We start from the raw sequence: 26,618 nt of genomic DNA on the forward strand, positions 1-26,618 counted from the left end.
TGAGTTTGTACAGGGTAAGGACCTACCAGCTTTTTGACTGAGTTTGTACAGGGTAAGGACCTACCAGCTTTTTGACTGAGTTTGTGACAGAGTAAGGACCTACCAGTTTTTTGACTGAGTTTGTGACAGGGTAAGGACCTACCAGCTTGTTGACTGAGTTTGTACAGGGTAAGGACCTACCAGCTTTTTGACTGAGTTTGTACAGAGTAAGGACCTACCAGCTTTTTGACTGAGTTTGTACAGGGTAAGGACCTACCAGTTTTTTGACTGAGTTTGTACAGGGTAAGGACCTACCAGCTTTTTGACTGAGTTTGTACAGGGTAAGGACCTACCAGCTTTTTGACTGAGTTTGTGACAGAGTAAGGACCTACCAGTTTTTTGACTGAGTTTGTGACAGGGTAAGGACCTACCAGCTTGTTGACTGAGTTTGTACAGGGTAAGGACCTACCAGCTTTTTGACTGAGTTTGTGACAGAGTAAGGACCTACCAGCTTTTTGACTAAGTTTGTGACAGGGTAAGGACCTACCAGTTTTTTGACTGAGTTTGTACAGGGTAAGGACCTACCAGCTTTTTGACTGAGTTTGTACAGGGTAAGGACCTACCAGCTTTTTGACTGAGTTTGTGACAGAGTAAGGACCTACCAGTTTTTTGACTGAGTTTGTGACAGGGTAAGGACCTACCAGCTTTTTGACTGAGTTTGTACAGGGTAAGGACCTACCAGCTTTTTGACTGAGTTTGTACAGGGTAAGGACCTACCAGCTTTTTGACTGAGTTTGTACAGGGTAAGGACCAACCAGCTATTTGACTGAGTTTGTACAGGATAAGGACCTACCAGCTTGTTGACTGAGTTTGTACAGGGTAAGGACCTACCAGCTTTTTGACTAAGTTTGTGACAGGGTAAGGACCTACCAGCTTTTGGACTGAGTTTGTACAGAGTAAGGACCTACCAGCTTTTTGACTGAGTTTGTACAGAGTAAGGACCTACCAGCTTTTTGACTGAGTTTGTACAGAGTAAGGACCTACCAGCTTTTTGACTGAGTTTGTACAGGGTAAGGACCTACCAGCTTTTGGACTGAGTTTGTACAGAGTAAGGACCTACCAGCTTTTTGACTGAGTTTGTACAGAGTAAGGACCTACCAGCTTTTTGACTGAGTTCGTACAGAGTAATGACCTACCAGCTTTTTGACTGAGTTTGTACAGAGTAAGGACCTACCAGCTTTTTGACCGAGTTTGTACAGGGTAAGGACCTACCAGCTTTTTGACTGAGTTTGTACAGAGTAAGGACCTACCAGCTTTTTGACTGAGTTTGTACAGGGTAAGGACCTACCAGCTTTTTGACTGAGTTTGTGACAGAGTAAGGACCTACCAGCTTTTTGACTGGGTTTGTGACAGGGTAAGGACCTACCAGCTTTTTGACTGAGTTTATACAGAGTAAGGACCTACCAGCTTTTTGACTGAGTTTGTACAGAGCTATAAGGACCTACCAGCTTTTTGACTGAGTTTGTACAGGGTAAGGACCTACCAGCTTTTTGACTGAGTTTATACAGAGTAAGGACCTACCAGCTTTTTGACTGAGTTTGTACAGAGTAAGGACCTACCAGCTTTTTGACTGAGTTTGTACAGAGTAAGGACCTACCAGCTTTTTGACTAAGTTTGTACAGGGTAAGGACCTACCAGCTTTTTGACTGAGTTTGTACAGGGTAAGGACCTACCAGCTTTTTGACTGAGTTTGTACAGAGTAAGGACCTACCAGCTTTTTGACTGAGTTTGTACAGGGTAAGGACCTACCAGCTTTTTGACTGAGTTTGTGACAGGGTAAGGACCTACCAGCTTTTTGACTGAGTTTGTACAGAGTAAGGACCTACCAGCTTTTTGACTGAGTTTGTACAGGGTAAGGACCTACCAGCTTTTTGAATGAGTTTGTGCAGAGTAAGGACCTACCAGCTTTTTGACTGAGTTTGTACAGAGTAAGGACCTACCAGCTTTTTGACTGAGTTTGTACAGGGTACGGACCTACCAGCTTTTTGACTGAGTTTGTACAGGGTAAGGACCTACCAGCTTTTTGACTGAGTTTGTACAGAGTAAGGACCTACCAGCTTTTTGACTGAGTTTGTGACAGAGTAAGGACCTACCAGCTTTTTGACTGAGTTTGTGACGAGTAAGGACCTACCAGCTTTTTGACTGAGTTTGTACAGAGTAAGGACCTACCAGCTTTTTGACTGAGTTTGTACAGGGTAAGGACCTACCAGCTTTTTGACCGAGTTTGTACAGAGTAAGGACCTACCAGCTTTTTGACTGAGTTTGTACAGGAATGATTGCCGGGGATCACTGTGGTCTTTGAGGGAAAGTTGTAACAACGATCCTGACTTCTTCCACTTCTGCATAAACCACATCCCTGTAAGCATAAACACATGAAAACAGCCTTTCTTTTTCCTTGTTACTGATATCATATTATTAAAGTGACAATGCAATTTAGTCACAGATTAGTTCTAGACAGTTGTTGACCTACTAAAGTCACATAACAAACTCCCAAGTTTTTCATACAATATAATACCATAACATATCACTCAATGTCATCAAATGGGAACAAAATGCATTCAATTGTTTTTTTTCTGTATTATGGAAATAACAGCTAGAGTACTAGTTAAAAAATAGTAACAGTGACCTTAATCTTTACCCAAAATCCCTGAAACCCGAACTTGTCTGTGATATTATGGTCCTTTATCAATGCAGAAAGTTTGATCAAAATCTCTCAAGGAATGAAGCAACTAAAACACTGACAAACTTTTGCATTATGTACATACATAATGTTCAAGACAGATCGAGAGGAAAGCTATATAGTCCACCAGGTTTCACGTGTAGGAGACTAATAACAGATACAGTATATGCCCAATCATGAAAATAGCACCATACAGCTGTTTAGTCCTTCTAGGACTCATCAGTGACCCTTGGGGCCAAACAAGGACTCATCAGTGACCCTTGGGGCCAAACAAGGACTCATCAGTGACCCTTGGGGCCAAACAAGGACTCATCAGTGACCCTTGGGGCCAAACAAGGACTCATCAGTGACCCTTGGAGCCAAACATGTATCAACAACTATGTTGCTCTCTCCGAGGGATAAAGATGTACTGCATCCCTTGGTGAAAGTAAACAATTGCACCTTTTGATGAATGTATCCTTGTTGTACAGTTGTACACCTACCCATGTTAACCAGGCCACTGCTGTTGTATAGCGTCCCAAGGTGGGGCCCCGACAGGGACAGGAACGTGTGAAGTTTAGGCACCAGGTGGGCCAGCTTAGGCCGTGACACTACAGACCTCACTATAATGTTTCCTAGAGAATGTCCCACAAAGCTACAACAAACAATCATCATTTTTACACACACATCAATAAAATATGTTTTAAAACATTATCTTTAGTCATATACACACATGAACTGATTTTGATCAGACTGTCAGATTTGCATCCGCCAGCTGGACAAACCAGACTGAACAAAATATTCATCACAAGAATTGGACATGTTAGCTAAGCCAGGCAATAGATCAGAAAACTCCATCAAACTAGTATATCAATACCCTAGAGAGAACTCTAGATCTACATTTGTAAGTTTATTCAGACTGTTGATAAGAGAATAAGATTTCAGATGTCATGAAAATCCTCCCTCCAATATTTTACTTCTAACAAAGCATGACTTGACAGCTAGTAATGCCCACAAATCTCACAGGACGTAAATCTACCAATCAGGAATAAATACAGAGTTTCTCTTTTTTTATTATGGTATATCTGTTGTAATATTTCTATAGCCATCAACAAAATCATTTTCAGCATCAGATTGACTGACCCTGTGTACTCTGAAAATGGGAAATGTTACCCTGGTGTGACTATTACTGATGAAAATCATTTTAAAAAATGACTTTAAAAAATGTCCTATAGGAAAGTACATTGTATATAATGTAAGGGAAGTTCTTTTAATTCACTTACACTTTTCCCCCTTTAATCCCATTCCTATTGATAATTTTATGTTAATGAATGTTGATGGAACTGGGGCCAGAGCTCAAGACATTCAAACTGATTTAACACCAATAACTGTTATCCAACATACAGCATAATGATTTTTTCTGAAAAAGTTAAAACAATTCAAAGTCGGGACATCCTTTCTGAAACACCCTGTATTTATCAACAGAAAACAAACAATAGTTAATCTGACTTACTGTATAAGTACTCATTCTCAATTGATGCATTCAAATTTTTTAGCACATCACCCGTTTTAATGATGAATCGTCAGAGGCACCTTTCTTATTATAAAATATTAATAGAAAGTGGGATTAGCAGAGACGTAATTTTACACAAAGTTTTCAATGAACATAAAAAAGAAGTAATTTAATAATTTCATCACCTTTGAATATTTACATTATCCAGTAACAGTAAAAACATACACACCTGACTTTAGAAGGGTTAATACCGTACAGATCTAGGAATGATAATATCTCCGACTCAAGGCGGTCAGTCATCAACTCAAAGTCTGCGAACGTATCCTATAGACAGACAATATAAAAAACAAAATTAATATTTCAATCAAAGGAGTAGAATAACATCATCTAAGAATTATTTAAAGAAGTCACAATCTTGGAGAAACAATTTCAACTTTCTTCCTTTGTAAATTCAATTAAGTAATTTGAAAACTTTTCTTTTAACTATTAGGTAAAAATCAACCCCCTGAATAATTTTAAAAGTTTTGCTAAATGAGAAACTGTCATCAATATAAATTATATTCCTACCAAATCTCTACGGACTTAACTGTTCCTTAAACTGTCATTACAGTACCTGATTCCGTTCCGACATAAGAAACTCGATTCGATAACCTGGAAGAGCCATCTCTACATACGTCCGTACCAGTCGCAAGTCAGCACTGTTACCTGTTGCCAAAACAACCAAGTATTATGATCAAATTTACCTCAGTTACTGTAAAACTTCTTGTGATTTTATTACAAAGCCATATTGGGTTTCTTACAGGAAAACTATGAGGGCATAATACTGTTGTCTAACTGTAATATAGCCATTATTTTGTTATGGACTGATCTGCTTCTTTCTATACAAAGTCATTCCCAATAATTCAGATCTCTCACAATACAAACACTATTGCTAGGAATGAAAATTTCTGAAATATTCCAGCTTGAGTGTGATACTATCAGTTTTAGAATCTCCCGAGTAACAGAATGGAAAATTCATAGAATGAATGAAAGTTTCAAAAACATGTAAACTTACCGTCCAGGCCATGCACACAGACAACTAGGTGCACCCCCTCCCCAAAGTCCACATCATCAGGCGTGTGGAAGTATGGAATGGAGGAGGCTAGACTGGAAGCCTCACTGTAAACCAAGAAATGTGTTAAGAATGACAGTGCTGACAACAATCTCACCTACTGTTTCTCTTTGATTTCCACATACCAATACCTAATACTGAATACCATGTATGATGCAGACAATAATATTTTCATCAAATTGTGAATGTTTGTCTTAAAATAAAGAAAATATACCCGATAATACATGTATATTCTTTGAAACACTGTAAAGACCCACAAAACATAATAAAAGTTAGTGTAGTGTGTTCATAGTGTCATGATACACCTACGGATCAAATTCAAATTTTTAACTGATAAGCAGCAAATAGATATATCTAGATAAGTCTAATCAGAAAATCAAAGTTGTAGCATTGTTTGTAGTTTCATATTCCCCTCTATACCAAATTTGATCAAAATCAGACAAATTTCTAACTAAGTCCAGATCCACTTCGCAGTGGTAGTTTTCTTCAATCAGGAGATCAAATGTTTGGTCTTAAAAGTGGACATGTTATTTTTTATCCACCTATTTTGGCCATGGCGACCATGCTGGAAGTTGGTGTGATTGGAACACAGAGCATTCAGATGTGTAGATATTAATGGCATAAATAGGCATAGTATAAAATGAGCAGAAAAAAACAGCCAATGTGATGCGCTGAGAGTTAACTAGGTGATTGATAAATGCACATCTCTACATGCTCAGTATTATCATTTCATCACAATCGAGCAAGCAGTTCTTGAGTAAAGTTTCAGACAAGATAACCGTAGAAGCAGAAGAAGAAAGCAGAAGAAAGCAGATAATAGAAAGAAATAATGTAAAATACAAAAAGTCTACACACTATGTATATCTACGCTGTAATGTTCTGTCTCAGAGATCTGCTGGATGTTGCCACTTACCTATACATCTCTCCCTCAAACTTCAGTTGTTGTTTTAGAGATTCTCTTAAACTTATAAAACTACAAAATAAAACATGCGTCGTGTCAACATCATCAAACAATTACTGTATAGTTGATAATGTTTGTGGGGTATTTCGCTGTATTCACAGTCATTAAATATGGCCCAATAATTAGTTTTTTTAGTTCGTATGCAGAATGCAGCTTTTTGATTGGTTGAGTTTTTCTTTTCATATCTCTATGAATAAAAATGTCAGGAAAAATGTGACGTTCTAATACAACCATTGACGTTGCGTATTGATTTGTTCAAATGACATTGAATCCCTTATTAAATATATAAGATTGTACATAAAATGTGTTTTGAATTTGAAATACAGTTTCAGAAAATAATTAAAAGCATTGATGTCAAATGTTTTTAGTTTCATATAGGGGTATAGAGAAAATTGTATGAATCTGCATAGCAGATTCTTAGAAAAGTTCGCAAACAATTTTTTTTCATACCCCTACGAAACAAAAAAAATATTGATATCAATGCTTAAATAATGAATATTCATACCTTGAAAGGTACATAATTATACCTATATAATATTCATACCTTGAAAGGTACATAATTTTACCTATACAGAAAAAGTTATCACCAGTTAAGTGCAAAATGTTTTCAAGGTGTTGTTTCACAAAATTAAATACCCATGAGCTAGTTCCTGCAAAATTCATCAACTATACAGTAGTCCTCACATTAATTAAAATAAGGTCTGGAGTTACCTACAGATATCAAACTTCAATTAGTAACTGGGAAAAGTTAGAATGCTTCCTTAAAATGTATTTACATGCTATTTTGAAAGTTATAGGTCAAACAGGAAGGGTTACATGTATGTCCCCTAGAGGACGTCACATGAACAATGCAGACTGAACGGTACTGACATAACAACATTCAATAAGGTCCATTTCAAGGATGAAGTACAACACTGTACGCCCCTCAGGATAGTTAATGTAGGGGAAGTGTTAGACTAATTAATATGATGTACAGGGCTGCAGAAAATAAGTGTACCTGAGGGTAGAAAATCCCACTTGTGTGACCAGCTTCGGGCGGTCATTGTCAGCATACTTGGATAGCTCCGGAAAGGAGAACGAAGACACTACAGGCCGAGACACCACCTCGTTAGAGGAAGGCTCTGGTGCCTCACAAACAACCGTGTCCACAGACCCTGATGATGATGTTGGTGTCCCTGCACTTTGGTGTATGTTTGTGTCGCTGGCAGCTCGTTGTTGATGTTGAGTTGTGGTGGAAAGAGACATGCGCTGACTGAGACGGATAGGGGCTCCAGGCCCCAATCCCTTTGCTGCAAGAGCGCCCCCATACTCTGTCCGCAGAAATTCTATCACAGTCATCTTGTCCTCCCCCAAATCTGACTCCTCAGATTCCTGTGTGATGATGCCACTGTCTTTAGACAGACTAGGTGTCGACCCCTCCTCTGTACCCTCAGGGTCATGGGGTCTTGCACCCAACTGTTGGGAGAGGTCAGGCTGAGGATTGCCTTCAGATACTTTCCGCACACCTATCCTTGCACCGTCAAAAGAGTCTTTTTCCTGAGGTATATTTGAGGAATTGTTTGTGCTCTCTAAAGAACATGCATTTTCTAAGAATTCATCGTAACCATTAGCAACACAAGTTTCATCATCACTTTGATCATCATTGTTTGTTACATTCGATGTCACATACCAACTTTCGTTTTCATTTAAAGCTTTCGTGATATCATTAGCTAGACTTGTGAAGGCATTGCTGTCTAGCATGGATTTGTTTTTGCGGCCACTTTTGCCCTTGGTTGTGTTTGCTGTAGGTTCTATGTGCCCAGTAATGGACATGGTACTGGAGACTGCACTAGACAGTCCACTATCACTGTCTCCAGTGGAAGGATGAGATTTATCACTGTCCCCAGGGGGAAGGAGGGGTTTATCACAGTTCTTGGGGGCAGGGAGAGTTTTATCACTGTTCCCTGGGGGAGGGAGGGACATGTTATTGTCCCCTTGGGATGGAACAGGCTTACTTGTAGAGTCTGTCTCGGAATCTTCAGACCATGCCTGTTGCTGAGGTGAAGAAGTTGACATTGATGCTACTCCCTGTGCTTGCTCATAATGTATTCTGTCCCGCATGTCCGGGTCAGAATGTACCACTCCCTTGGGGAACAGTTCTGATTTAATCTGTCTCCGCCTACCATAGGGTGTTTTCTCACGGTCCATGTATTCTGGTAATGAGTTAATACTAGCACGACTCCAACTCGACTTGGCCATCAGAGACGGCATAGACAGAGAGTTTGTTAGCAGCATGTTTCCATGGTCTCCGGACGAGTTATAGAAGATGAGTTGGGGCTGAATGTACCGATCACAGTTTTAGGGTCGTAGCTGGATGATGAGCTTGTCTCATATTCTGGCACCTTCTTCCTGTAACCTACAAGCTGACAGTCCTTGCCAACAGTTTTTCCTTTTGCTTCTGCCTCGGAACAGGAGTATGTGGATGGTCGGCGGAAAGCATCCGGTCGAATGTTCTTGATGAATTTCTTTTTGTGTTTGAACTTGAGCTGTGGAGATTCCTGGCTATTACTTCTAGATAAAGATGGCTCTGTCTTCCTGTACGATTGTCTTTCGACCTTTTCTCCTTTCTTAGAAGAGGCACTGTAGGGTCTATCACGGGCAATGTCTGAAAATAACAATCCATATTTTAATGATTTTTGTATACACTTTCAATGGAATTGGAATTCAAAATTTTGTTCACATGTCTGAATCAAAGTTTTTTTAACACAATTCTAGTTTATATCCTGAAAAATATTTTAATACAAAGAACAAAGAAAATTTTGTTATTACAATATACCTGTAAAACAATATCTGTTGGATGGCAATGCAAGCAGATACAATCTGGTGAGTGATCAATAGACCAGATCATCCATGTCACTATATACAGTAAATTAATTATTAGTATTTGACTGATTAACAGTAGCATTATTATCATTTACAAGGGAAAATGATCAATTTCTACCTGTCATGTTCCTTGTAGCACTTATTACAGTAAATATGGTATGATGCATATCTATATACAGTATTGACACTGCAGCTTCTAAGATGCTTTTCCCTGCTTTTTCATGACTTAATTTCAACATTACAATCTATCAAAGTTTTAATAATGTACCCTCTAAATTGTGAAATCAAGTATTCACGAACAGATATAATAATAAGTTCAAACAAACATTGAGTGGTTTACTATATAAATATACTGATGCAGTGACGGCGTAATTGGAAAGGATATAAATGATCACCTGTTGAAAGTTTGCTAGTTCCTAATGGATATTATTGAATTTTTACACCATTTAACAACACAACACAAAACCCAGAACATGCGCTTGTTGACTGATGGAAGTAAGCATGATGTACACAATACCTAGCAGAACTGTCAGTACAACACACTAAAACAATGGAGAGACATCACAACACAAAACAAGGACATCATGCCACACACAGACTGTACTGTAATTAACATGCGGATACACTAGCAACTCAAAATATACATCGGAGAGCGATGGGCAGTCAGCATCGGAAATAATCTGTAGAAATGATAGCTCTAGATAATGTAACTTGTGACATTGATACATCAAATAGAGAAGTTGAAAATATCATACAATAACTGATTTGTATCTGATCAATACGGGGGGGCGGAGACACGTCACGGAAGGTAGAGAATTGTAGCAATCCAGACAAATCTGCCGTGGATACAGGTATATACACGAGGTCTCACCAAAAAGATATGCATAAAAACGTTGAGCCCAACACGGAGATTCATTCCATGGTCCGATTTATTTGAGAGCATTGTTTACATGTTTCGGCTATAGGGTAGCCGTCATCAGAAATCAGGGATGATAGCTATTCTATAGTGGAAACATGTTAACAATGCTCTCCAATAAATTGGACCATTGAATGAATCTCCGTGTTTGGCTCACCGTTTTTACGCATATGATTTGTAGCCAATATAAAAGTTGCAAGATAAAAAATTATGATTAAAGCAAAAATGGATGATAATTAGAGTAGAACAGATTTAACCAGTGCAGTGGATCCGGACAGCACAGTTCTCGTCTGCACACCATGAATGGAACACCAGCTCGGGACCATGGTTAGGGATATACCTGACAGTATGCTATAATTGTAGGTTTAGTAGTTCTGTGGTGTTACAATATTGACAGTGTTTCTGGTCTGTCTGAATGACAGCTATACAATATAGACCGTTTTCTGTATGAGACATCAGAAATTAAAACTTTGACCCAAACATCTTGAGTTAGGAGTCATTGGATCAATGAACAGTTTGAGAATTATTGTCAATTTAACACACAATTAGGCATGGGAGGGATTTTTACCATAAGTCAGTATTTTTTCAAATTATTAGTAATTGGTCAATAACAATAACAGGCCAATAACCGACAACTGTATGTTGGGATGAATGCATGGTAATGAATGAGGAGTGATAATCTAATAAATCTAACTTCTTCAGCTACTGTTATGGATGGGTCAAAGGTCACTGAACATGCATGATCACACACAGGTAAAAACATCAATTTACAAGTTATTCACAAATCACAAGGAATTATTTAACAAATAAATCATAATATAGTAGAAAGTACTGCAAAACACAGCATATATTTTTGGTTAAAATTGAATTTTCAGGGATATATGTAAAAGTTTGCTGTTTCAGGTTGTTTTTTTCCAAGTGAGATAAAGTACTTCTGCCATTTCAAAAGACATGATTGCCAAGTCCCATCTTACATACTAATTCACTAGAAGATGTCAGTAAGACATAACAATGTGTCCTGTCCACAAGGGGTCAAAGGTGACTAATGACCACCAGAATAAGATCAGGTGTACATGTAGATCTTGGTGTTATTTTACTATGGCATAAATAAGAACCAAATCTGTTGTGGGGCTCTCAAGATGTCACCGAAGAGGAAATCAGTGATGGGACACCGACGGGACAGACAAACATAGCTAACAATATATATGTCCTCCGATAAAATGGCAAATGACATAAAAAAGAGAGGGATGAATACTCATTACAGTAAATATGGTATCTGTGATAGTTAGTAGGGACAAACACTTATTACAGTAAATATGGTATTGGTGACAGCTAAGGAGGGACGAGCACTCATTCCAGTAAATATGGTATTGGTGACAGCTAAGGAGGGGCTAGCACTTATTACAGTAAATATGGTATTGGTGACAGCTAAGGAGGGGCTAGCACTTCTTACAGTAAATATGGTATTTGTGACAGGTAAGGAGGGACGAGCACTTATTACAGTAAATATGGTATTTGTGACGGCAAAGGAGGGACAAACACTTATTACAGTAAATACAGTATTTGTGACAGCTAAGGAATAGTTGAATACCAAGTCGGGAACACAACATGCAGATGAGAATCCAAATCAGAACACACAGTCATATAATATTTGTAAATAGTGTTGGTCCATTCTACTCACCACCCACTCGCCTACCCTTTTGTTGTACCCCATTTACACTTTTGTTGGGGTTGATTGTTTGAAACAGTTCCATTAATGCCTTCTTTTGTGTTCGCTCTGTAACGGTTGGTGATCAAAACAGCACACAAGATTATCTTGGGCTAATTGTTATGACACTAATTATATGAGACAATACTAAAATCTACAGACAATGTGTATTAATTCTTATGGTAAACTGACAAAGACAAGAATTACATGGAATTAAATATTCTTCTTCCCACTTCGTCAACATAGTTATTAACTCAAAAATACACTAAACTTCTCATCATTTTTTTCTTCTAAAACAACCAAAACATCTCCACATAATAGTATGGAAGCACCCTGTATAAAAAAAATTGCAACATCACCAATTCTCAAAATAACCTAACTATGTCATTTTTACCCCAAAAGTCAGTAAGAGGAAAATACATCTGATATATAACAGAATTCTTTCCAATTTGGCTTTTTATAAATTTCAAAACCAACTGGAGGAGCAATACAGATTTCATACAAAATTCTCAAATCTGAAGTTTGTAACACAAAACTACAATCAAAAAATTAAAATTCATGTATAGGTAATAATTATGTAGGATGTGTTGAGATTTCCATAATTTAATATAGTTATATTCCAGGTGTGGTTGAAATAACATTAATACTTTTTGAGAAACTCAGCTTAACACAAAACTTTTTTAATGAATTTCTCGTTTAATTTCTTGTTCGTCCAATTAATATTTTTCCATGATCCAAAAATTACCAACATAATATCTTTATGCCAGGTGTCCATTTTCCAATGATTGCAGTCAGTCTTGAAATGTCATACCAGTCTATATAAAGCTATCTAACATACGCATGCTGTAGGATGTTTGAGGGAAGAAAGAGGGGCGTCATTACAACAGGCCATGCCCACACAGGTATATTCTACAGGATGCTGTTAAAGAAATAATTCTGCTGGGAACATTTCATGGTTTAGAATTCGAAGAAAGTTGAATTTCCCTTTATTAAATCAACCTAGAAGAACACTTGGAGACTTTTAGCTAAATTACAGGTAAACATCCCAAAAGTCACCGCTTCCCACTTTGTATATATGTATCTTTTTGCAGTACAGTGGATCCGAAACCCTGTCTAATTTGACCATTGAGTTTTTCAATACGACATAATGCCTGATATTCTGACATCCTAATTAATCCTACCTGTGTCCTACAGGATGTCAGATTTAATATGGATTTCACTGTAAATACATGAAATGCCACTATCACCTGTATGGCAAATGTCATTGGCAGGCAGAAATGAAAGCTGTCAATTATCAAAAGCATTTGTGGCATATACAATTTACTATTTCTAGAGGGGCAGCTTGCATGCAGCAAAATATCTTCACAAATTTAATGCATAAATTTCCTGTTGTAGTTCAGGTATGTAATGATAATAATTTTAACATATTTAGCACTAACGTCTATCACACAAAGTTTTACTGGATTATAATATTACTGCTGTGCATAATCCATAACCCTGGATAATAACAAGATTATTATCAATGTGTCCACAAAGTTTATTATCTCCACTTTGATAAATAATTAGAGAGAGAGAAAAAAAAAAGAAAATGTCAACAAAGAGTTACTTAACAGGTGTTTATATTTTCATTTGCTTAAACAATCAATGTAAAATTAACTCTGAAATCCTTTTGAATCAGGCTATTTTACTTTGCATATCAAACCAAGGTTAATAAGTTTCAGAGAACTTTCCAGAAGTAGCATAATTGCATTAACTTCAAAATCTTAGAACCAAAGTTACAACACCTTCATGGAGTAAATCTTTATATCATGATGGAATGATAATAAGCTTTGACACGACAGGAGATAAGAGGACTTCAGATGGTTTGTTGATTAGATCAAATATGATATATATTTTTAGGGTATGGACAGAATTATCAAATTACTTAATATAATATCCACTCACTGACAAATGTACGTACCTAAAGTCATGGGTATATGATCGCAGTAAATGTCTTCAAATATAAGCGGAACAGTGATGCTATCACCATCCATCTCGGTACACTCTACACTTAGGGCGGGAATGCTGCGGAAATACTGGGACTCCCGTACCACATTGGCTAGATCAGCATGGCCGTGATAGCTACAGACCAGAGTTTATATATTAGACAAGGAATGCAATCATTCACAAATAGCCAAATATTTCATGGTTTGCCTCACTTTATGCAGATTTGGTAACCAGTTCAACTTCAATACATTTGAAGGTTTTTTTTCTTGTAATCTTACTTTGAAATACTAAAATTTGAAATTAAACTGTTCATTTATTTTGAAGAAACAGAAACTTAAATTGTCTTCTTACCTTGGTTCATAACAGGAGAGGCATTCAGGTTTTGGATAATCATGAGTAAAAAACCCTTCAGCAAATCGTTTAACCTACAGATAGAATAAATAAATCTAATTAATTATATTATGAACATGATAACACAATATTCATCATGTCATCCTACCCTTTCTCACCCACACATCAATATGAAATAACCGTTTAACCTTACACTTTCCCACCCACACATCAATATGGAATAACCAATCATTCCTACGCTTTCCCACCCACACATCAATATGGAATAACCCAACCTTTCTATCCTTTCCCATCCACACATCAATATAGAATAACCCAAACGAGATGTTATAATAGGAGTTTCCATACCCTGGCTGAGTGGTGCTCTTTAGCTAGGTAATGCATCACAGACTGATCAAGGGAGACAATCTCCAAGAACTGCGTCCACAATATCACATTCTCGGCACATAACTGGGTGATGTCTGTTGTGGCTGTCTGTAGCAGGTCCTCTTCATTGTCAAAGTTCTAGTAAACATCAACATAAATATAACTGAGAGAAAATCAATTTATAGTTCAAGCATATACATGTATTACCTATACTATCAAAGTTGTCATATTATAGAGCTTAACAACATATTGAAGTGTATCATTACATGTTGATGTTCAGGATCAGTGTTCAATACCCTAATGGTATGTCCAATATATGTTTTCAACTGTATTTTTTTCTTATAAATTTCATTGTATTCAATTATACATTATAAAATCTTCTGTTACTATATATCAACATTTGTGTTTAACCCAATTATCAAGCTAGAAAGTTTAGTCATTGAATGTAATATATCAACTCCAATATATACAGCCTAACAACTGACGCAACTGTACGGATTGATAGTCCTACCACTGACGTAACTGTAAGGATTGATACAGTCCTACCACTGACATACCTGTAAGGATTGATACAGTCCTACCACTGACGTACCTGTAAGGATTGACACAGTCCTATGACGTACCTGTAAGTTATTAACTAAAGTCTCCAGCCATACATGACAGTTCTTCTGTTCTGTAAAATAAACCCAGAACATGTATCAATATACACAACGGTCAAGTGAACATTTCCTCATAGCTTTTGTGGGATGTTTATAAGCCATTACTCATATATAACATTCTCAAAAAGAATTTCTTTTTCTTTCACCGTATTAACCCAGTAATAAACCCTGGGGCGAACATATAAACTCAAAAGTCTGGGTTAACCTTATTGCTGGACAATGAAAGTTGGTGGGACACTTTTTCTGAATATTAAATGACAACACAATCCCTGATTACCAACCCAGTTTGAATTGAGACCCTGAGATTTTGGAGAGATACAGCTGAAACGTCGACTGTAAAGACTCAAACGTAGACAGCAGAATCGTACAGAGCTTCTTGTGTACATTGTAGGCATTGTGCATCTTGATGGTATCACTAAACACTGGCTCCTGTGTAAAAACACAAAACATAGGTTATATCATCAAGGACAAGTATTGAGATCAGAAACAAAGGGACATGATTCTGTATTCTGGTTGACTGAAGAAAATGATCTATATATGCTGATGATTTCTGTTTATTGAAGATGTTCACAAAACTACAAATCAAATGTAATACATTTGAAGGACTTTTAAGTTTTACCAATCTAAAAACTCACAAAAATATTTTAACATTTGTCCTCACCTTATGATACCAAATTTGGTTCCTATTACAATAGAACCAGGTATTTACACTTCTGAGAACTGAGCTGAGCTGGAGTGAATGTTTTCCAAAAAGTTTAAACATTTAAGTCTTGCTTTCATTCCTCATTCATTTCAAGCAAGACACCAGAATTGAGTCTACTATTTTATGTAATGCTTGACAGTATGTAATGACTAAAGACTTACCCCAGAGATTGTTCTACTTCCAAAGTATACCATTTCTAACGTGGCAGGCTCTGGTGCTGGTTTGTTGGACTTCTGAGGTCTGGGGACACTGTAAACAACATGGAGATGGTCACTTTCTAAAGAATTTGTCTTTATCAAATTGCAAAGTTACAGTTTTCTGATACACTTATGATATAGCAACAAGTCATTGACAAAATAATGTGCATAGGTTTTTTTATTGATGGCAATGTGTATATATATATAACCTATATGTTAACAGTTTAGAATCAGAATGATAGAATCCTATAAAATTCCAACATCATAATTCATGGTGAAGTTCCCAGGAGGCAAATGCTTAGGTAAATATAATTTTTTAAATGATGGAGAATTGTCCCAGAACATTGTAGATGTAAATGATGTAGATATAAGTATGTATGAGAAACACACGGTCATAACAACTCTGATGCTGTATGTAATGTGCTTACCTTTAATGAAATCATGGGTGAAGGAGGAGTACAATACTATTGCCAGGACAGAGACAGGCTAGTAGGATCCAGAATATTTAACTACTAACACATTTACTGGAGTGTTTTATCAAAGAGGCTCAAAACATATGTACAGTGGAACCTCTATAAACCGAACATGCATGCGACATGGATATTTGTTTGGTTTACAGAGGGTTCGGTTTGGAGAAGTTGATCGAAAAATGACCGGTCAAATTCCGGATATAATAAGTCAGACGATGTTTTGTTAGAATGTACCCGATTACAAACCGGCACGTACGTACGAAGACAATTTGGTTTGTCTGAATAATATGAATATTATGAAAGTTAATCAATGTACATATTGCAGATTATATAAGAAAGGCAAATGACTATAACTGTAGTTTTAAACAGTATTATTACATGTACAACTGCACTTTACAATCGACCTACATTTTGTTACATCCGGTGAAGCTTCCTCATGTGGTGGGGCCGATATGGAATATTTTACACATCGAATATATTTTAACAGGACACCGAACACAAAATCGGTCCGGTGTTCAGAATTCAGAGGGATCGGTATTTGGAAGTTTTTTAATACTATAATAAAGAAGGACCAATTCTGTACAATGGCAATTTGTTCGGTATTCAGAGGTGTTCGGTTTTTAGAAGGTTCGGTTTTCGGAAGTTACACTGTAATGTAAATGAATGCCTTACCTGATGTAGGGCTGATGTATTGCAATGAGGGTTCCATGGACAGTGGTTTCCAGGGCACACAGATGGAAGTAGTCAAACAGGACAGGGATATGGTGGTGCAGCCCCTTCGTGGGACTGAAGTGGAGTTGTAGTGAACGTTGAGACACACATTCCATCTTCTCATGGAGACCCTGCGGCCTGAAACAGGAGCATTTGAGTTTAATTCAACTTCAACTTACAACCAATCAGAATAGTCCTATAGAGAATTTGACCTTCAAATTAAACTGCCTCGGCCAATCAGAATAGCCCTATACAGAGAAATTAATCTTCAACTTAAAACGCCTCAGCCAATCAGAATAGCCCTATAGAATTTGGCTTTCAACTTACACTGTCTCAATCAATCATAACAGCCCTATATAGAATTTGAATTTCAACATACACTGCCTCAACCAATCAGAATCATTTGTGCATTGTAAAACAAGAAGCCCAATTGGCCTGTATTGCTCACATGTTCTATAGCTTAATAAGGAAAGACTTTGTTGGAAAACTGAATTTATGTGATTTTTTTTAAAGTTTATCTAGGTCACTAAAGTGGTTTCATATCACCCCTTTTCGTTAATTATATATTTCTGACAATTTAAGGACATTTGATCACTGTGACCTTAATAAAAGTACATCCACATCATTCGCTAGAATCACTCACCCACTTTCCTCCTCTGAAAACCATAATTCTAATTCCACCTGTAGTTCAAGCTTCTCTAGACTTTCCTCTATCTGAAAATAAAAACAAGCACTGCAATATAATCATATGTGTATTGTGTTAAGATTCAACTAGTAGTAACAATGTTTCAGAAAATCCTGATCACCAGTATTACACTATTTTACTACTGTAACACAAAGCTATTTAAATTTATGAACTGAATATTCAACACCAGTACTAACTGACATATAAATGGTAGCCCTTGACCCCAGCATGCTACTGGCCTAATATCATGACCCTGGGCCTCTAGGTTATTGGAAAGAAGCTGTTTAAAATTTCAACACATTTGCCCATGTGACCATGAAAGGAAGTCAAGGCTCATTCATTTGAACAAACTTTGAAAATCTTCATCCCAGGATGCTACTGGCACCATATCATGGCTATGAGTTATTTGGTTATTACACTGAGAAGCTCTTTAAAGGTCGCATCACATTTGACTCTGGTCAAGATCATTCACTGAACAAATGTGGTAGCCCTTCCACCGCAGCATACTGCATGCCCAATATCAGGTTTCTGTGCCTTTTGGTTATATACTGAGTTGTTTAAAGATTTAAGCCTATTAAACCCTTGTGAACTTAAAAGTTGGTCAAGGTCATTCATTTGAACAAACTTGGTAGCCATTTACCCCAGCATGCTACAGGCACAATATAAGGTCTGAAACAGAGCCCCTTGCTTATTGAGAAGAAGTTGTTTGGATAAAAATGTTGACGATGGATGCCTGACAACAGACAACACACAACAGCATAAGCTCATCTTGCCATAACGGCCAAGTAGGTAGTATTCTTCAAATCTTAGATTACAGATTGGTGTATAAAATAATTCATATCCACACAGAATTAATATGCTTAAGAAAAGTCACCATATAAATATTGATACTGGGATATATAAAAGATAAAATACAGTTGTGTTGAAGTTTTATTATTTTTACATCTTCCTTTATTGAACACATGAATCATTGTCAAGCTAAAATACAGAATTGTATGTATACGGATCCATCACTTTAAATAATATTCCATTTTTCACTGGATACATAAATACCAAGAATAGTTGTGTTTGTTATACAGACACCAATTGATCGACACAAGCATGTGCATCTTTAGTAGCAGTGATTATTTACCGACTGGCAATCCAATAGAGTATATAAATATTGATTTACGATAAATAGTGGACATGAATTTGCTATTACGTGAGTCCCACGTCAACACAGAACACTGATAAGTCTTCCAGACAAGCTGTTTTACAAATCATCCTGTACCAGGCTACTGTAAAAACCTCCCAATATTGATTTAACTTAGCCCAAGCTGATTTTCTTAAACACACAATAAATCCTGAGACCAAACGGGATGAAAATGGCCATATGTATGTCGGTATCTACCACAGCAGATTTATAGATCCTGTACAAACTGTACGCATGGCAATCTAATCCTCATATGTTCATTTAGTGGATTATGGTAAATGTTCCCAATTTTTGACTATCAAAATAGGATTTTCAATACATACAGTAAATGTGTACAAATCTAACTGAGTGACATTTGATCTTAGCATTCAAATTATTTTGATGATGATACAAAATTATATTACTGAGTAAGTTTTTTATATATGTATGTAAAAACATACTTATTTTGGAATTTGTGTAAATTTTTTGTAAAAAAAAGATTTTTTTTTCAGTTATTAACAAAACAATCTCTTACACAATATTTCCAGTCGATAATACTATAATTCATGATTGAAATGAAAATTTGGTACAAGTGAAATTAAACACCATGTGTTGGTATGATTTCAGAACCAGATATATTGCTATTATAGGGATAGGTTGAATATATGAGTCTTTCCTGGGAAATAAAACTAACATCATAATATTAGTGGACATTGGCTTAAAGGTTTTAATTACGTAAATGTTTATTATAACTGATATATTTTCAGCTCCTGGCTTATCTCAAATTTTTAAGTAATTGATTACCCTTTTAAATGAAACCTAACAACAAGTAAACGTATGCAAATGTTACAGACATTACATAGTTCATGCAAATTTTCCATTCCAGCATTGACCCTAAATTTCAGTACTTTTCCAGCACTGCAGACCCTAAATTTCAGTACTTTTCCAGCACTGACCCAAAATTTCAGCACCTTTCCAGCACTGACCCAAAATTTGGTACCCAAAATTTCAGTACCTTTCCAGCACTGACCCAAAATTTCAATACTTTTCCAGCACTGACAGCATGCCCCATTACGTACAACTGTACGTGATTCACGCATCAATATTAGTATGCACGTACAAAGTTTTGATAACAGGGGTACAATGCACGCACGTAATATCGGGTATAAAAACTAAAATTATAAACAGTCGACAGAAGAAAGTACGATAAGATACAGTACAACACATTATGAATTGTTTTCGATCATTCTCGCAATGTTTTATCAGCCACAATTGCTTCCGGTTCCGGCGAATCCTGCATTTCGATTGGCTGATATATATATGGCGACCCACATATCTCGGTTATTTCCTAACCTGAATAATGTTACGCTGCATCTCATCTAGGTCGCAATCTTTCGCAATCATATGTTACGATCGTACAGCGTGACATCATTCCTGTTTACTAAATAGCTTTAAGCAGACATGGCGCTCACGGAACATTTCAACTATTTATTTATGCATTTTTGCCTGTACCCGTTGATTTCAGCCTGTACCCCTGAAATTTTCTGTAGAGGGGTACACTTTACCCCTGATAAGAAAAATTAATGGGGCATGCTGCACTGACCCTAAATTTCAGTACCTTTCCAGCACTGACCTAAATTTCAGTACTTTTCCAGCACTGAACCTAAATTTCAGTACTTTTCCAGCACTGACCCTAAATTTCAGTACTTTTCCAGCACTGAACCTAAATTTCAGTACTTTTCCAGCACTGACCTAAATTTCAGTACTTTTCCAGCACTGAACCTAAATTTCAGTACCTTTCCAGCACTGACCTAAATTTCAGTACTTTTCCAGCACTGAACCTAAATTTCAGTACTTTTCCAGCACTGAACCTAAATTTCAGTACTTTTCCAGCATTTACCCAAAATTTCAGTACTTTTCCAGCACTGCTGACCCTAAATTTCAGTACTTTTCCAGTACTGACCCTAAATTCCAGCACTTTTCAAGCACTGACCTAAAATGAGTACACTGTACTTTTGATTATCGGTGAAAACATTGTTGATGCATTTCAATTCTGAATCTTATAATAATGATGTCTATAACACTGAAAACCATAGATCAGGTGACCTCAGCTGTCCAATGGGATAGACAGATATTCTCAGACAAAATAAGTATGTATCTTTTACCTTCGAGCTGTCAACCAATGTGTGAAGCCGATACAGAACCAGATCATTGATTGGGACATCTTCATTGCGATAGAGTATTTGGAAAGTTTTGCTATAGGCTGTTCCATTCACAACACAGGCCGGCAGAACCAGTACATCTTCTGCAAGGCAAAGTGGATAAAATGTTAAAATTTCTTATAAAATTCTACCTCCTATGTGTAGAGAGCACCAAAGCACTGTAAGCACATTTTTCTGTAGTTTTCATTATCTGCATTATAATTTCTGAAGTATATAGGATATCTTTTTTTTAATCTTAATCCCCATCCCTCTTCATACATATTTTCATACAGTTATTTCTGGACAGGTGTTGTAATACAATTAAATACTGTATAGATTAGAATATCATGAAATATTTTTATCTTCAGAAATAAAAATACACAATGTATACAGAATTGTAATCCCTTACATCCAACAAATCCTTTTAGCCATTTTTACTAAAGTAATCTTTTTGGTGACCGTAAAAATATATAAATCATGCATAGTTAATATTACATTTACACACTGGTACATGATATGTGTGTACATGTCAACACTCAGGGCCAATATTGCACGGTTATAACTATGAAGAGAATATGACCATTTTTTTTCTTGGCAATTATCAAATTTAATATTTTATAGTAAAGTTATACTGTAGTTACTGAACTGTGAAATGTATAGTAATCATAAACACAAAAGGGTAAATATATATATGTGACTAAGCATACCAACCTCATCTGTACAATACAAATATTTCATATAAATAATTGATTTATTATGATTTCTGTTGTCCAGCATGTTATGCTCTATTTGATCAACTTAATTTACTAGTCCATTATTATTCATTCTGGAAAGACAATATTATATGAATAACAAGTACGACTGCTGATATCTCTAACTTATATGATTTTTTAAATGTTAATTTATTTAAGTTTAAGTAGTTTCTATGTTTTCTTTAATGACCATAAAGATTTAACTCATGTACAGATATTTGCATGATGATAATTATCATTATATGAAAACTATTGTAAAAAATATGATAATCAACTTTTATCAATTTCCACCAATCACATCATCTCTATAGTATTGCATTTTCATTTTGTTGAAGTTTCAATTCTCCTGGTTAACTTGTGAAAGGGTGAGGTCTCTGTACCCCTGATAAAGGGCGAGGTCTCTGTACCCTTGATAAAGGACGAGTCCTCTGTACCCTTGATAAAGGATCGATGAGGCCTCTGGACCCCTGATAAAGGGTGAGGCTGCCGCCTCTGGACCCGATAAAGGGCGAGGCCTCTATACCCTCTTAAAGAGGATGAGGCCTCTGCACCCCTGATAAAGGGTGAGGCCTCTGCACCCCTGATAAAGGATGAGGCCTTTGCACCCCTGATAAAGGATGAGGCCTCTGGACCCCCGATAAAGGGTGAGGCCTCTGTACCCCCGATAAATGGTGAGGCCTAGCCTCTGTACCCCTGATAAAGGGTGAGGCCTCTGGACCCCTGATAAAGGATGAGGCCTCTGGACCCATGATAAAGGGTGAGGACTCTGGACCCCTCCCTGATAAAGGGTGAGGCCTCTGGACCCCTGATAAAGGGTGAGGCCTCTAGATCTGTACCCCTGATAAAGGATGAGGCATCTGGACCCCTGAAAAAGAATGAGGCATCTGGACGCCTGATAAAGGGTGAGGCCTCTGTACCCCTGATAAAGGGTGAGGCCTCTGTACCCCTGATAAAGGATGAGGCCTCTGCACCCCTGATAAAGGTGAGGACCTCTGTACCCCTGAAAAAGAATGAGGCATCTGGACCCTGATAAAGGATGAGGCCTCTGCACCCCTGATTAAGGGTGAGGCCTCTGTACCCCTGATAAAGGGTGAGGCCTCTGTACCCCTGATAAAGGGTGAGGCCTCTGTACCCCTGATAAAGAGTGAGGCCTCTTTACCCCTGATAAAGGATGAGGCCTCTGGATCCCTCCCTGATAAAGGGTGAGGACTCTGGACCCCTGATAAAGGTGAGGCCTCTATACCCTCTTATAGAGGATGAGGCCTCTGCATCCCTGATAAAGGATGAGGCCTCTGGACCCCTTATAAAGGGTGAGGCCGCTATACCCATGATAAAGGATGAGGTCTCTGGACCCCTGATAAAGGGTGAGGCCTCTGGACCCCTTATAAAGGATAAGGCCTCTTGACCCCTGTACCCCTGATAAAGAGTGAGGCCTCTGGACCCCTGATAAAGAATGAGGCCTCTGGACCCCTGATAAAGGGTGAGGCCTCTGGACCCTCGATAAAGGACGAGGCCTCTGTACCCTTGATAAAGGATGAGGCCTCTGCATCCCTGATAAAGGATGAGGCCTCTGGACCCCTTATAAAGGGTGAGGCCGCTGTACCCATGATAAAGGATGAGGCCTCTGGACCCCTTATAAAGGATAAGGCCTCTTGACCCCTGATAAAGGGTAAGGCCTCTGTACCCCTGATAAAGAGTGAGGCCTCTGGACCCTTGATAAAGGATGAGGCCTCTGGACCACTGATAAAGGGTGAGGCTTCTGGACCCCTGATAAAGGGCGAGGCCTCTATTTCCTCTTATAGAGGATGAGGCCTCTGCACCCCTGATAAAGGGTGAGGCCTCTGCACCCCTGATAAAGGATGAGGCCTTTGCACCCCTGATAAAGGGTGAGGCCTCTGCACCCCTGATAAAGGGCGAGGCCTCTATTTCCTCTTATAGAGGGTGAGGCCTCTGGACCCCTGATAAAGGGTGAGGCCTCTGGACCCCTGATAAAGGAGAGGCCTCTATACCCTCTTATAGAGGATGAGGCATCTGCACCCCTGATAAAGGGTGAGGCCTCTGCACCCCTGATAAAGGATGAGGCCTTTGCACCCCTGATAAAGGGTGAGGCCTCTGTACCCCCGATAAAGGGTGAGGCCTCTGTACCCCTGATAAAAGGTGAGGCCTCTGGACCCATGATAAAGGATGAGGACTCTGGACCCCTGATAAAGGGCGAGGCCTCAGGACCCCTGATAAAGGATGAGGCCTCTGGACCCATGATAAAGGGTGAGGCCTCTGGACCCCTGATAAAGGGTGAGGCCTCTGTACCCCTGATAAAGGGTGAGGCCTCTGGACCCATTATAAAGGGTGAGGCCTTTGTACCCCCGATAAAGGATGAGGCCTCCGGACCCCTCCCTGATAAAGGATGAAGCCTCTGGACCCCTTATAAAGGGTGAGGGCTCTGGACCCCTGATAAAGGGCGAGGCCTCTGGATCCCTCCCTGATAAAGGGTGAGGCCTCTGGACCTCTTATAAAGGGTGAGGCCTCTGGACCCCTGATAAAGGGTGAGGCCTATGTACCCCTGATAAAGGATGAGGCCTCTGCACCCCTGATAAAGGGTGAGGCCTCTGGACCCATGATAAAGGGTGAGGACTCTGGACCGCTGATAAAGGGTGAGGCCTCTGGACCCCTTATAAAGGGTGAGGCCTCTGTACCCCTGATTAAGGATGAGGCCTCTGGACCCCTGATAAAGGGTGAGGCCTCTGTACCCCTGATAAAGGATGGGGCCTCTGTACCCCTGATAAAGAGTGAGGCCTCTGGACCCCTGATAAAGAATGAGGCCTCTGGACCCCTGATAAAGGGTTAGGCCTCTGGACCCCTGATAAAGGACGAGGCCTCTATATCCCTGATAAAGGGTGAGGCCTTGTTACCCCTGATAAAGGATGAGGCCTCTGGACCCCTGAAAAAGAATGAGGCATCTGGACCCCTGATAAAGGATGAGGCCTCTGGACCCCTGATAAAGGATGAGGCCTCTGGATCCCTTATAAAGGGTGAGGCCTCTGGACCCCTAATAAAGGATGAGGCCTCTGGACCCCTTATAAAGGGTGAGGCTTCTGGACCCCTAATAAAGGATGAGGCCTCTGGACCCCTGATAAAGGGTAAGGCCTCTGTATCCCTGATAAAGGATGAGGCCTCTGGACCCCTGATAAAGGGTGAGGCCTCTGGACCCCTTATAAAGGACGAGGCCTCTGGACCCCTGATAAAGGGTAAGGCCTCTGGACCCCTTATAAAGGGTGAGTCCTCTGTACCCCTGATAAAGGATGAGGCCTCTGGACCGCTGATAAAGAGTGAGGCCTCTGGACCTCTGATAAAGAATGAGGCCTCTGGACCCCTGATAAAGGGTGAGGCCTCTGGACCCCTGATAAAGGGTGAGGCCTCTGTACCCCTGATAAAGGATGAGGCCTCTGGACCCCTGATAAAGGTGAGGCCTCTGGACCCCTGATAAAGGATGAGGCCTCTGGACCCCTGATAAAGAATGAGGCCTCTGGACCCCTGATAAAGGGTGAGGCCTCTGGACCCCTTATAAAGGGTGAGGCCTCTGGACCCCTAATAAAGGATGAGGCCTCTGGACCCCTTATAAAGGGTGAGGCCTCTGGACCCCTAATAAAGGATGAGGCCTCTGGACCCCTTATAAAGGGTGAGGCCTCTGTACCCCTGATAAAGGATGAGGCCTCTGGATCCCTCCCTGATGAAGGATGAGGCCTCTGGACCCCTTATAAAGGGTGAGGCTTCTGGACCCCTAATAAAGGATGAGGCCTCTGGACCCCTGATAAAGGGTGAGGCCTCTGTATCCCTGATAAAGGATGAGGCCTCTGGACCCCTGATAAAGGGTGAGGCCTTTGGCCCCTTATAAAGGATGAGGCCTCTGGACCCCTGATAAAGGGTAAGGCCTCTGGACCCCTTATAAAGGGTGAGTACTCTGTACCCCTGATAAAGGATGAGGCCTCTGCACCCCTGATAAAGAGTGAGGCCTCTGGACCTCTGATAAAGGATGAGGCCTTTGCACCCCTGATAAAGGGTGAGGCCTCTGCACCCCTGATAAAGGGCGAGGCCTCTATTTCCTCTTATAGAGGGTGAGGCCTCTGGACCCCTGATAAAGGGTGAGGCCTCTGGACCCCTGATAAAGGGTGAGGCCTCTGGACCCCTGATAAAGGAGAGGCCTCTATACCCTCTTATAGAGGATGAGGCATCTGCACCCCTGATAAAGGGTGAGGCCTCTGCACCCCTGATAAAGGATGAGGCCTTTGCACCCCTGATAAAGGGTGAGGCCTCTGTACCCCCGATAAAGGGTGAGGCCTCTGTACCCCTGATAAAAGGTGAGGCCTCTGGACCCATGATAAAGGATGAGGACTCTGGACCCATGATAAAGGGTGAGGACTCTGGACCCCTGATAAAGGGTGAGGCTTCTGGACCCCTAATAAAGGATGAGGCCTCTGGACCCCTGATAAAGGGTGAGGCCTCTGTATCCCTGATAAAGGATGAGGCCTCTGGACCCCTGATAAAGGTGAGGCCTCTGCACCCCTGATAAAGAGTGAGGCCTCTGGACCTCTGATAAAGA

At 39.3% G+C, this 26,618-nt stretch overlaps 1 protein-coding gene across 1 annotated transcript in view; it reads right to left on the reverse strand.

The window, feature by feature from the left end:
* The window catches only part of LOC117325874 (protein FAM135A-like), a 40,704-nt gene that overhangs the window by 12,068 nt on the left and 2,018 nt on the right, over nucleotides 1–26,618 (reverse strand). The window contains 17 exon segments of the mRNA XM_033882371.1: nucleotides 2,285–2,395; nucleotides 3,202–3,353; nucleotides 4,441–4,535; nucleotides 4,825–4,916; nucleotides 5,266–5,369; nucleotides 6,236–6,295; nucleotides 7,281–8,577; nucleotides 8,580–8,927; nucleotides 13,730–13,890; nucleotides 14,107–14,180; nucleotides 14,455–14,610; nucleotides 15,096–15,145; nucleotides 15,413–15,560; nucleotides 15,996–16,083; nucleotides 17,174–17,350; nucleotides 17,856–17,926; nucleotides 21,234–21,373. Coding sequence (XP_033738262.1) covers nucleotides 2,285–2,395; nucleotides 3,202–3,353; nucleotides 4,441–4,535; nucleotides 4,825–4,916; nucleotides 5,266–5,369; nucleotides 6,236–6,295; nucleotides 7,281–8,577; nucleotides 8,580–8,927; nucleotides 13,730–13,890; nucleotides 14,107–14,180; nucleotides 14,455–14,610; nucleotides 15,096–15,145; nucleotides 15,413–15,560; nucleotides 15,996–16,083; nucleotides 17,174–17,350; nucleotides 17,856–17,926; nucleotides 21,234–21,373 — 3,324 coding nt within the window.

The sequence above is a fragment of the Pecten maximus genome, chromosome 4 (assembly GCF_902652985.1).
Source record: "Pecten maximus chromosome 4, xPecMax1.1, whole genome shotgun sequence".
In the NCBI taxonomy this organism is placed as follows: Eukaryota; Metazoa; Mollusca; class Bivalvia; order Pectinida; family Pectinidae; genus Pecten; species Pecten maximus.